General features: G+C 42.4%; 1 protein-coding gene across 1 annotated transcript; it reads right to left on the bottom strand.

Moving 5' to 3' along the window:
• Positions 1-2575: 2575 nt before the first annotated feature.
• LOC121916150 (trypsin-like) lies at positions 2576-11740 on the bottom strand. Its single transcript, XM_042440965.1, has 7 exons — positions 11386-11740; positions 10423-10597; positions 7725-7818; positions 6051-6210; positions 3929-4182; positions 3233-3369; positions 2576-2807 (listed from the first exon to the last, which is right to left on the bottom strand). The coding sequence occupies exons 2-7, from the start codon at positions 10438-10440 to the stop codon at positions 2655-2657; spliced, it is 816 nt and encodes a 271-aa protein (XP_042296899.1). The 5' UTR covers positions 10441-10597; positions 11386-11740; the 3' UTR covers positions 2576-2654.
• Between the last annotated feature and the right edge of the window lie 505 nt (positions 11741-12245).

The raw sequence follows: 12245 nt of genomic DNA on the forward strand, positions 1-12245 counted from the left end.
TATTGTTTTCATATGCATGCTTTTTACAAACATCTGTTGCAACTACTACTACCTGCCACCAACCACACCTAGAAATTATGTACTTTACTAACACCTCCTTGGCCAACTGCTTACAATATTAAGTATGACTGTTGATGTGGCAACAGGTTCACAAGGCTAACAGTTGTTAAATATTTCTTTCTCTTTTCCTGTGTTTTCAGATTTGACCCACAATCACTGGCTGTCCTTAGTCCCCTCCACTTGCCCTGGCAATACTCTTGACTTTTTTACCTGCCATCTTAGTTTTGCCAAAAGTCCTCCCTTAGCTGACTTTTAACAGGTCCCCTTATAAGAGTCCATAGCTTTAAGAGCAAATTGTAATGGCCCATTTCCTGTTCCTGTTTAAATCTTTGTCTGCTTTCTCATCCAGCTAGAGGTGTTACTTGTGATGTAGGCAGACCAGTTGACAAAAAGGCAAAACTTTTCCTGTCTTTGAAAATGGGGACGAACATTGGTCCATTCAGGTTTTGTTCGGGTTCTCGTTTTTCTAATCTTAAATCTGTTTTGTTCTATTTCTGCATAAATTTGGGATTTACCGTATATACTCAATGATAAGGCCTCACCTGGAATACTATGTTCACCACAATTTAAAAAGGATGTTCAGAAGTCGGAACAGAAAGCTGGTCACTACAAAATAGATTTAACTGAAGAAAAAAAACCATTGGGGCAGAACTATCATTTGGAGTAATGCCCTCTTTTCTTTCCCACGTTGCTTCATTCTTTTTCTCCTTTGTGACATGAGCTGAATTTTCTTACTATAATAGGAGCTGCTGAGTTGGCGATGAAGATCCTATGATGAACCACTACTAGAGGGACAGCCTTTCTGCTGGTTGAAATCACAGCGCTATTCTTTTGCTCTAGGAATTCCAATTGGGAGAGAGCAAAGACCAAATGACTCCTACAAGTCTTCCTGCTGCCACCTTTTGGTTTAAGTCTTTATTGCAAACCTTCTTCACTGCAGCTGGAAGAAGATGTGATGGTGATGGTTATCTGCCATCAAGTCAACTTTGACTTATGGCAGCCCTATGAATGAGAGACCAAATCATCCTTACATCAATAGCCCTGCCCAGGTCTTGCAGACTCAGGGCTGTGGTTTCTTTGGCTGAGTTGACCATCTGTGATTTGCTCTTTTTTTGCTCTTGTTCTAATGTCTTCTACCTTCTACTAATCCCATCTTCCCGAACATTATAGCACATTATTGCACAAGCCTTGGTCCCACCTCACTCTTGCTGCAATTGCGGTACTAAAAAACCACGAAAACATACCAGTTTTGGAACGCTTAATACTGCAGTTTCTCTTCAATAGCACAATGTGTCTTTTTGCACCAAGGGCCCCCACATGGTCTCTTCCTCGTTCCCCTTGATCCTACCTTCTTACTCCCTCTGCTTCTCCTAAAAAAGGAATGGCTGCCTCCTCATGAATAGAAGTCTGCTCTGGAATAGGGAGCAGGAGAGGAGGAAGAAGTAGGAGGGCACACTGACCTATGAAGTTATCACACCTGAGAAGAAATGCTACAACATCACCTTTGGGACCTTATTGACAGGTGTTTATCATCAATGAAAAGGGACAGTCTAACAACAAAGGAGCTATGAAATGGCTACGACGTCATGCAATAAGTCTTGCCAAAGGTGCTATCCTCTAGCTTTAGTATCAGGCTTAAAGGCTGGTGTGGTAACATCAATAGTCTTTTCTAGTGAATCCTCACTTCTCGTGATGTGGTCAAACTTTGACAGCCTCAGTTTAGCAATCTTGGCTTCCAGGGAAAGTTCAGGTTTAACCTATTCTAGAACTCATTTGTTTGTCTTTTTGGCCGTCCTCGGTATTGTCAGCACTTTTCTCCAATGCCACATCTCAAATGAGTTGATTTTCCTTCTATCAGCTTTTTTTCACTGTCCAACTCTCATATCTGTACAGGGTGATGGGATATACAAGTTCTGTGTAGGAATTGAATATCTTTTGTTAAAGGTGGAGGTGGAGGTTCACGATCTGAAGTGGCAACATTTGGCAATATCAGCCAGAAATCTTCCCAGGGCAAACCAAAATGAATAATGGTGAGAGATGGCACTGAGAAAGGATTAATGAAAAGCTCATCACCTTTAAGGAGCAAAACAGACCGGCACAATACACAGGCTTGGGGCGGCATGTCAGTATGGCGTTTAGATGATGCATGCCCTGATGCTGCCTCCAAGCCGGCATCACGCCACCCACCTGACTGGAAGTTGAGCAGCATTGCAGTGCTCCGGTGGTGTGGTGTTTATATGCTGCATGCCTCAGGAGTGCCAAATAGCCAGTGTCACAGCAGAAAAGCCACTCTTTTTCCACCCCAAAGAAGAGTGGCATTTTGCTGCTTCCATTTGGGCTGGGAAAATGCCATATCAGGGCCACGGTGTGTGGTTGCCATGGCTCCGATCCATTTGTACTGCCCTAAGATGGTTTTGGAGGCTGGCAGAAGACTTAGTAATCAAAAACAACTTTTATTTCACATTTTTACAGAGCACTTTGGCAAAAGCACCACAGAACAAACTAAATCATACGATTTAGGAAGAATGATAGAAGTTTTGTAAATTCTGTATATTTGCCCTCCCTCCAGTTTGTTCAAAACTGCCAACTGGTCGTCAATTATTTCTGATTGTCTCTCTAATCCATTCCACATATTTGCAGACATTCACATAGACTCCTGGTTTATTCGGCTGCGCACATATCTGGGGCCCCCAGGATACAATCCCTTGCAGTTTCCCATCGCAGACAAGGGGTCCACCTGAATCACCCTGTGGGAAAAGAAGAATGCAACATAATTAGAGATGGCTGTGCTTCATTTGTATATTTTTTAGTAATAACTTTGCCATATTTGCAAATTTCTTTATGAATTTGCTTCTCGGCCTTTTGGCTAAGATCAAGTGTGTAGATTAATCCATGTTTGTGCACATTTTTAGTCACACACATTTTTCAAATGTACTCATGGTTATTTGCACATTTTCCTCTCTAAAACCCATTGTAACCTTTGGAAAGTATATATGTGTTTCTGAGGCAAACTACACTCAGTTTTGTGGCCAGTCCCAAGGAAAGATATAAAATGGATATTTATTTAATCAAATGTGAACTCAATGTATTTCTTTTTACATCCTTATTCGAGATAATTATTTTGCACTACCATCCACCTATCCCCCAAAATATGCTAAGAAACTGAGCTTACCTGACAAGCATCTGCGCCTCCTTCCATCCTGCCAGCACAGACCATGTTCTCATTGATATAGCTGGGGTAGATGGATTGGCAAACCTCATGATTGACAATGGTGATATTTGCACAATGCAGAACATCTGGGAAACGTACTGTGTGGGGGAGAAACACAATGTTTAAGGGTGGGGGGACCATATAATAGTAAATAATGAGTAGAGACAGAGAATAATGTTATTAGAATCATAGGCCTGTTACAGACTGCCAAAATAAAGCTGCTTCGGGTCTCTTTGGAGGTATGCTGTTTAAATGATGCATGCATCCTAAGAATCCGGAAGCTGCACCAAAGCTGCACTTCAGTGCTTAGGAATGGAGTGTGGCTTTGGCACAACCTCCAGACTTTTAGGACCCATGCATCATTTAAATAGCATACCTCCAAAGAGACCCGAAGCAGCTTTATTTTGGCAGTCTGTAACAGGCCATAGAATCGTAGAGTTGGAAGAGACCACAAAGGCCATCCAGTGCAATCTCCTGCCATGCACAAACTCTCAGTCAAAGCAGACCCAACACTTGAGAAAAATGGATGACCTTAAATGTCATACATTTTGGGCTATATTGTATCCTACATTTTGACCCAGTTTTTAGTAGAGAATTATGGCAACCCTAAATAAGTCAAAGTTGATTTGATGTCCGTTAGCAACAGCAACAACATACCTTCAGGGCTGGTTGTTGTACCCCATCCTGAAACAAGGCATTGGGTTCCAGGAACAGGGCAGGTGTTTGGCAAGTTGAGGATTTTGACTTTGCTATTCAAGCAGACAGGAGTGAGCAGTTTGATGAGCATGATGTCATTGTTTTTGCTTTGAGGGTCATAGCCAGGATGCACAATGACTTTGGAGGCTAGCTTCAGCTGTTCAGACCAGTCCAAGCGCTTGAGGTCATGCTCTCCAAGACGCACAGGGAAAGGACTAGGAAAAAACATACAGACAATCATCCTGTGCACAGATTAAGGAAAGACAACTGGTAGTAAGGCTGCCAGCTTTTATCAGCAGCATCTCTACATGGAGATAGTTTGCACCTGAAGTTTTTTCTTGACAGGAAGATTTGTTTATTTGGGTACATTTTTGTTCATACAAGGTAAAGCTGAAACTTAAAAAGCTTTAATATCTGCATACGGTGCCATTCTTAACAGCAAAAGAGTATCCCCAGTATAAATAATAATACAGTTGGCAACACTACCTGGCTGTGAAAGCAGCTTGAGCTCTGTTCAATTTTTTTTTTTGGTTACTTTTATTTTAATGCAATAGGACATGTTTTTCAAAAAATACAAAGACTGCTCAGTTGCTATTGTGTTACAGTAACCGCAAAGGCCATTTTCACATTATCAGCAACTACCTTTCTGAATACATATCTAATTCAGATCAATATTGATTATGTATAGCACTCTTGCTGGAATTATATCTGTATTAAATTTCCCACATTTTGTTAGTCAAATGTATTAACCCAGTTGGTTAGAATTTACATTTCATTATTAAATAACTGTCACACTCATAGACAGATACATCTCTTCAGGTTCTGTAGATGTACCCCCTTATTCTACCCTCCACTATCCCCTTTCATTACTCTATATTCTGTTAGTTCTGTATGCTGTGAGAGAGAGTGAGTTACTCTAGTATATGTGTTCTTTTATATTTCTCCCAATACAAGTTCCCCATCCTTGGAGTCCCTATCAGTTATTACTGGTACAGTTGGTGCATAGGTCCTGCAAATGTTACCCCCTCACAAAACATTCCCTAAATTAAAGATAGATTGCAGCTGTCAGCGGAGTCCAGGGGGAAGAGGTGATATGATAGCCCTGTTTAAGTACTGAAAGGAGTGTCACATTGATGATGATGATGATGATGATGATGATGATGATGATGATGATGATGATGATGATTAACCTTTATTTGTAAAGCGCTGTAAATTTACACAGCGCTGTACATACAATCTTTTTAATTGGACAGTTCCCTGCCCTCAGGCTTACACTCTAAAAAGACAATACAAAAGGAGTCTCTAATTCAGTTGAGGATGGAGCAAACTTGTTTTCTGTTGCTCCAGAGACTAGAACACGAAACAATGGATGCAAGCTACAAGAAAAGAGATTCTACCTCAACATTAGGAGGAACTTCCAGCAGTAAGTGTTGTTCAACAGTGGAACACACTTCTTTGGAGAGTAGTGGAGTTTCCTTCTTTGGAGGTTTTTAAGCACAGACTAGATGGCCATCTGTCAGGGATGCTTTGATTGTGAGTTCCTACATGGCAGTGGGGTTGGACTGGATGGCTCTTGAGGTCTCTTCCAACTCTGTGATACTATGAATGTTGCCATTACTGTTAAAGTGGAATCATAATTGTACAATTGTATAGTGTAAAAGGGCCACTAGTCTATGGGGATTATCACACTGGCCTTTCCCCTCCTGATCTCAGCATGGGATCAAATTACTACACACCTCCATACCCAAGCTGGAGGCATCCTGTACCTGATCATGGCATCAGGTACCCGATCTGGACTTCTCCAGTACTTTTTTCTTTTTTTGCAAAGTATGGGAGAAGTCTGGATCAGGTGCTGGATGCCTCCAGCCTGGGCACAGAGGTGTGTGATAAAATCAGTTCTTAAAAGTTTTCATCCCACGCTGAGGTCAGGAGGGAAGGGCCAAAAAGGGTAGTGCGATAATCTCCTTTATTAGAGTATACATGCAGAATACATATCTACCTCCCTGCACAGTCTCTGCTCATGGCACTTGTGGTCTCTTCCAACTCTACGATTTTATGATTCTATGATTCTATGTATACTTACCATCTCATTTTACAGTGGGCTGCACTGAGCACCCATGATCTGTGGATCAGGGTCCCTCCACAATTTAGTCTGAAGCCAGAAAAGAGTGCTGCTTGCCACGGCTGAGAGTTGGCAAGACAGGGCTTCCCACCAGTTACTCGTTCTCCTTCCGATGCGGTGGCTGAAAAAACATAAAATAGAAATGAACACTTTATTATTATTATTATTATTATTATTAACCTTTATTTATAAAGCGCTGTAAATTTACACTTGCCTGAAGACTTGTGGGTTACGAGCTGTGCTGCCATACTGAACAGAGAACACATTTGGGCACATAAGGGGCTTTGTGCATGTGTTAATTTATATATAGAGACAGAATTAAATTAGAAATAAAAATAATTACTATAATTAATAAAAATAAAAACACAACATCTTCCGAGAGGGAAAAGACTGGAATTAAGTGACTTATGGGCTTCCCTTTACCATGTCTGGGAAAGGTCCAACCAGAGTACTAGACACAGAAAACTGGTCAACTTAGGCAGTTGATTTATATGCTCTAGGCAGCAGAGAAAGCCAGTGTGGGTTAGTAGTTTAAGTGCTGAACTAGGACTCTGTGAGATCAAGGTTCGAATCCCCCAGTCAACCATGGAAACTTACTGGATGGCCTTGGACAGGTCATATTCCCTCAACACAGGGACGTAGCTAGGATTTTAGGAAGGGGGGGGTCCAGACTAAGTGCCACCATTATAATGGGGCTTGAGTGCAGCAGCGCAGCAGCACACACCATTCATTTTTCTAATGGAGGGGGGGGGGGCCGGACCCCCCCATCCCCCCCCCCCTGGCTACATCCCTGCTCAACATTGAGCCTCCTCTGAATAAATCCTGCCAGGAAACCCCTATGATGCTGTCTAGGACATATTAAACCAGCTGCCTGAGTTAAACTGCTGGTTGGACTGTGACATTTCCCTCCATGGGGGAAGCTAGGCTGCCCCACTCTCTGTTCTTCTTTCAATAGAAGGCAAAGAACTTTATCTTCAAACATGCTTTTTAGTGATTGGTTGCAGGGAGTTACTTTTCTTGATGTGGGTTTACTGTATTTTTGGGTTTATTGTTATGTTTTGACTGAGAGTTCCTGCATGGCAGGGGGTTGGTCTGGATGGCCCTTGTGGTCTGTTCCAACTCTATGATTCTATATTCTAATGATTCTACACTATCATTAATTTTAATACAATAACCTGTTTAATTCTGTTTTAACTTTTTTATTATCGTACGTTTAACTTTTTTTGTTCATGTGTTTTTTGTGCCTGTATCAAATCTAGGCTTCTTCTACAGCTTTTCAAGAACAGGATTTTCCCATTCTTGAAAAGCTGCTGGAGAAGCCTAGGTTGGATAGGGGCTGCCTCTTGCCAGGGCACAGGGCAGTGCAATAAGATCTGTCGCTGACGGTTTCAACATGTGTCTATCCCAGTGCGGATTTTGCGTGTGATAATCTCCCCTGCTTCTGATGCCAAAATATCTTGATCAGCATTGGACACACTGCACCCTGACTTGCAGGAAAGGGATTTTACTGCTTTGCCTCGAGCAGCACAATGGCGCAGGTTACCCTTAGGTTAATCCCACATGATCTCACAAGTCCACACACAAACATTCAACACGTGTTAAAACATACACTTCTGTGCCCATCCAAGATCTTACCAGCTGATACCATAAACAAAATGGCCACTAGCAATTTTAGAAACATGGTGTGCTTGAAGGTAAATCTTTCCAGGAACTTCTTTCTTATCACACCCTGCAAAAGTGAGAGAGAAATCCATCGTCACTGAGAAGGATCACAGACTGAAGACTAAAATGTGAATTATAGTAGGCAGTTGTGTGCCAGACTGCAGTTCTGTATTTGGTTGCTCCTGTATGCAAATGCTTTCTGCATACAGTAAACTAGCTCCACTGGAGAGGGAGGCTTAGCAAAGTCCTCTGTCCTGACAGCTAAATTATTACAAGCAGAAAAAAATTTATGTGATTGGAACATTAAAACAAATTTACACACATATAATACAGAGCTGGAAGGAACCACAAGGGCCATCTAATCCAACCCTCTGACATATAGGAATTCACAGCTAAAGCACCCCAAAGAGATGAACATTAAAAATCTCATGTGAAACTGCCACTTTCTGAAGCAATCTATTCCATAGTCGAATAGCTCTTATAATCTGTCCGGGAAAGCTGCCAAGACTGCTGATAACATCACACACAGCTTGGCAGAGCTTTATGACCAAAACAAAAGGTCTTTGCAAATGCAAGAAACAAGTACAGTGTCACAGTACCAATTTAGTGTCCAATAGAGAAGGGTCAGGCAATCCAAAGGGAACAGGATTCCAGAAAGGCACATTTAGCAAGGCAGTCCAGAGGTCAGGGGTTCCATAGGGTCCAGGATAGCCGGTAGTCCAAGAGGCAAGGTTTCAAGCCACAAAGTCCAGGGGAGTCAGAGAAACATGCTTTCACCAGGAAGCTCAGATAACCTCTGACAAAGGAGCTCAGCATCCTGCACCTGTTTATATTACCCAGTTCCTAATTACAGGTGCTTCCCGAATGCTGAGCATTTCTCATAAAGCCTCCTTGACTGGCGGAGGCAAGCCCTTTCAGACCTTCACAGGCTAAAGGTAGGTACCTCAGCATCCTGCTCATCCATATCTTCTGTGCCTGGAATCTCTGCTAGTGGAAGGCTGGGCTGCTGAGTTTCCTGACACAGAACAGGCTCTGCTTGAGCTAAGAGCAGAGCTAGGATCCAGCTCAGCTTCAGGTCCCACTACCTGGGGCTCAATCTCCGCCTCCTCATCTTCTGAGTCCTCAGCCTGGATGAGCATGACATCAACTGGATGTTTTTGCCAGTGTTTAGGTAGAATTTCTTTTCTAGTAATTTGAATCAATTGATTCATGTCCTAGTTTTTGGAGCAGTGTATATCACACACTCTTCCGCTATGGAATGGATCAGTCTTCTACCACTTCATTCAGCATAATGTGTACAATGATTGAGAGTGCACCTACACTATGTTTATACTACTTTGATGCCAGTTTAATTGCCATGGCTTCATCCTGCAGAATCCGGGGATCGGTAGTTTGGTGAGGGTCTTAGAGTTCTCTGCTAGAGAACTCTGTTGCTGTAGTTCAAGGAGAAGAAGATGACAGATCTCAAACAGAGGATTCTGCTAGACCTCACCAAACTATCAAACCCAGAATTGCACAGGATTGAATCATGATTCTATGCTAAAGTGGTATCAACACTGCTATAACTGTGTAGTGTAAAAGATACTCTCCTGATTATTAATTAGCTTTAATTAGCTCAATTTGCTTTGGTAATTCTCTCTGCGCTTTACTTAATGAACTACAAACCATGACCAGCAAATCTGCTGGTGAAGATCTTGATATAGAGACCAAGCGGAGGTACCGTAATAGGTGTTTCTCTAGTTGTTGGACTAGTGTTGTCCTTCAATGTTGACTATGGTGGTTAGGACTGATGGAAGTACAGTCCAACAACACCTGAAGGGCCACAAGTTATCCACTGCCATCCTCCTAATAAACCAGCATTTGCAAACCCTCAACATTCAGTATGTCTCTGCAGTGTTAATGATACAAACAGAATGTTAAATCCACCGATTACATGGCTCTTAATCAACAAATTTTGAAATATTCTAACTGCATAAAGGACCATCTGAAGTACTGACCAGGGGCCAGAGTAAAACTTGGAAGTTACTTTTTAAAAGCTATTTACAATGGTGTGTAAAGGTAAACAGTAACTACCTGCATTGCACTCCACGTTACTCTTCCATTATTTTTCCAAAATTGCACGCACCCACCCAAGTTCCTGTTAAATGTTTCTAAAAATGCCTTTAGAAAGTAACATTTAAAAGTAACTAAACAACGTCCCTTGTCACGTTAAGAGAATAGCTTCCGTCTTGCTCATTTTATGGCTTTTAAAATTAACCTTCATTAGCCAGTAAAAAAAAATGTAGTTCATCCTGGCTAACAACTTTAGTTTTAACTCATTTTTATTTCCCAGCTGTTGCTGAGAATTATTCACGATGTGGAAAGTGCAAGAGAAAAGCAGAAAGCTGAATTCCAACCAGTAGAGTGACCTGCAGGTAGTTTCTGGCTAAGGTGTTATACTGAGAGTACCCTCTTTGGTTGGAGGCAGCAATTTATGGCCTGTCCAGATTCAGCCAAATGGCAGAAATAATAAGCCAAGATGTCAGCAATAAGGCTAAGAACCCCCTCTGGCTTCAGAAGAGATTCTTTAGCAGGGTGCCCCAGACTATACACCTCCTTTCCCTAGGAAACAATACATTATTGTTATTAAGGACCCTGCAAAAGTCAGCAAGAAAGCATAAAGATGTCTTACCACAAAGGCTGACAGCATCCTAGTGTGGTACTGTCACCTCCTGGCTTTTATTTTGAGTCCTGCCTGGGATTAGCCAAGGCTTAGATGATGAGGAAGCGCTTGCTAACACCTCCGCCTTTAACATTGATAGCTGAGTGACTAGGCCCAAATCCATTGTCCATATTGTACAAACTTCCTGATGATACAAGAGGCAATTGTTAAAAGGAGGAGGAAGGTGCCTGGGGGAAAAAAACCCTGCCATATTGGGCCAATTCACCCAACCTATCTGTTCATCATCAGGATACTTCTTCTCTGTTGCATAAATTGCCTGAATCACTTGCCTTGAGCATCTTTCAGACTGGCTTGCTGCAAAGCATCCTAGTGTGGTTTAAAACTTGCCATGTCCCTCAGGCAGCATATAATGGATGCTGTGAAATACTTTATATCAATATTTGTTAATTAGTTAATTTTAGTCATTCATTTCTTCCTCGACAGGCATTTAAGTGATATTAAGAATATGGAGAGTTCATTTTTAAAAGTAATTTAACTTCCAGTACTCATTATAGGGCCTGTACAGACAGGCCAAAATAAAGCTGCTTCAGGTCACTTTGGAGGTATGCTCTGGAGACATCTTGTCAGGCCCACAAACCACTGATTCTGTACTCCTCTGCAGGGAGTTCCCCCACCACCATCAAATGCCTCCTCCAAGGCTTAGCAGTGGCTATTCCATTTGGTGACACTCCCAGGGTCCCCTAACAACTGGCCCTGTTGCTCATCATCCCTGCTAAGGGAGAGAGCTTCAAATCGATTCCATAGCTGCAAGCTCACAGAATGATCCCTGGCTTCTCTACTTCTACTTGTCACATTCTTCCAACCACCTGCCTCCTCCCCAGAAACTTCCTCTATGTGTTCCTCAGCCAGAACCGTCCATTCCATTCTGTCCAGAAAAACCTCTTACTCCCTAATATACTGAAATACACATACCTGGTCTTCTAGCTAGTGGACCTTCTCTTCAAGTTCCAACAGGGATACCAACTTGCACTTGGTGCAGGTGAAATTACTCACATCCATAGGCTGGAACATGAACATCCCACAACTGTTGCAGGTGAATACAGCAGCTCCCTCGCTGTCCATATTCAGAAGTCTGAATATGGCACTGAAACAGGACTCTGGGTTTTCCTTTTAAAAAAAAGCCTGTTAAACACCCACATAAAAGAAAAACCGTGTTGGCCTCATATGTTCACCAAGCTTTGTTACTAGATTCAAGAGACTGGGGCTATAGCTATATACCAAGCTACTGGCTGCTTGCCCCTTCCCCAGGCAAGTCTCTGACTCTCTTCCTCTGAGTAAAAGCCTCTCCTTCCTGAGACGAGGTGCTCAGGGCCTGGGTCTACAGCCAATTGAACAACAGAGTGCTAACAAGCACACAATCACACTTCCCCTTTGTGCTCCCTACTCAGAGACTGAACTCGCCGGAGTGATAGCACTGACAGCTGCATGAAGGGTCAAAAGTGAGAGTGCTTTGGCCTGTGCAGGAAATTCTGGCTAGAACAGTTTGGTGTATTGTTAGGCCCAGGGCACATTTTCCAGGGGCAACTTCTGCCAGCCGCCTGGGCATTCCTGTATGTCTGCGCCTGCATCATGCAGTCCTTATACCAGTGCAAAGATGCACACTTTCCATCTTGAACAAACCAAGGGTTATTTTGCTCTGGTGTTTAGCCCCAGAGTATAACTTTAACCCAATTTCCTTCCTTTTTGGCCCTGTACGTTATTTTGGACAGGAAAGCCTCAAAACGGGATGAAACTGCTTTCTTTTTACCCATGCAGACAGAGCCTATGTAACA

Source organism: Sceloporus undulatus, chromosome 9 (genome assembly GCF_019175285.1).
Source record: "Sceloporus undulatus isolate JIND9_A2432 ecotype Alabama chromosome 9, SceUnd_v1.1, whole genome shotgun sequence".
In the NCBI taxonomy this organism is placed as follows: Eukaryota; Metazoa; Chordata; class Lepidosauria; order Squamata; family Phrynosomatidae; genus Sceloporus; species Sceloporus undulatus.

What these genes read in the sequence shown, in the direction of transcription:
- LOC121916150 (XM_042440965.1), bottom strand. An exon ending in TTTGTTTATGGTATCAGCTG is followed by an intron (nt 6,211 to 7,724) that starts GTAAGATCTTGG and finishes ATGTTTTTTCAG; the next exon opens with CCACCGCATCGGAAGGAGAA. An exon ending in GAGGCGCAGATGCTTGTCAG is followed by an intron (nt 2,808 to 3,232) that starts GTAAGCTCAGTT and finishes CTTTTCCCACAG; the next exon opens with GGTGATTCAGGTGGACCCCT.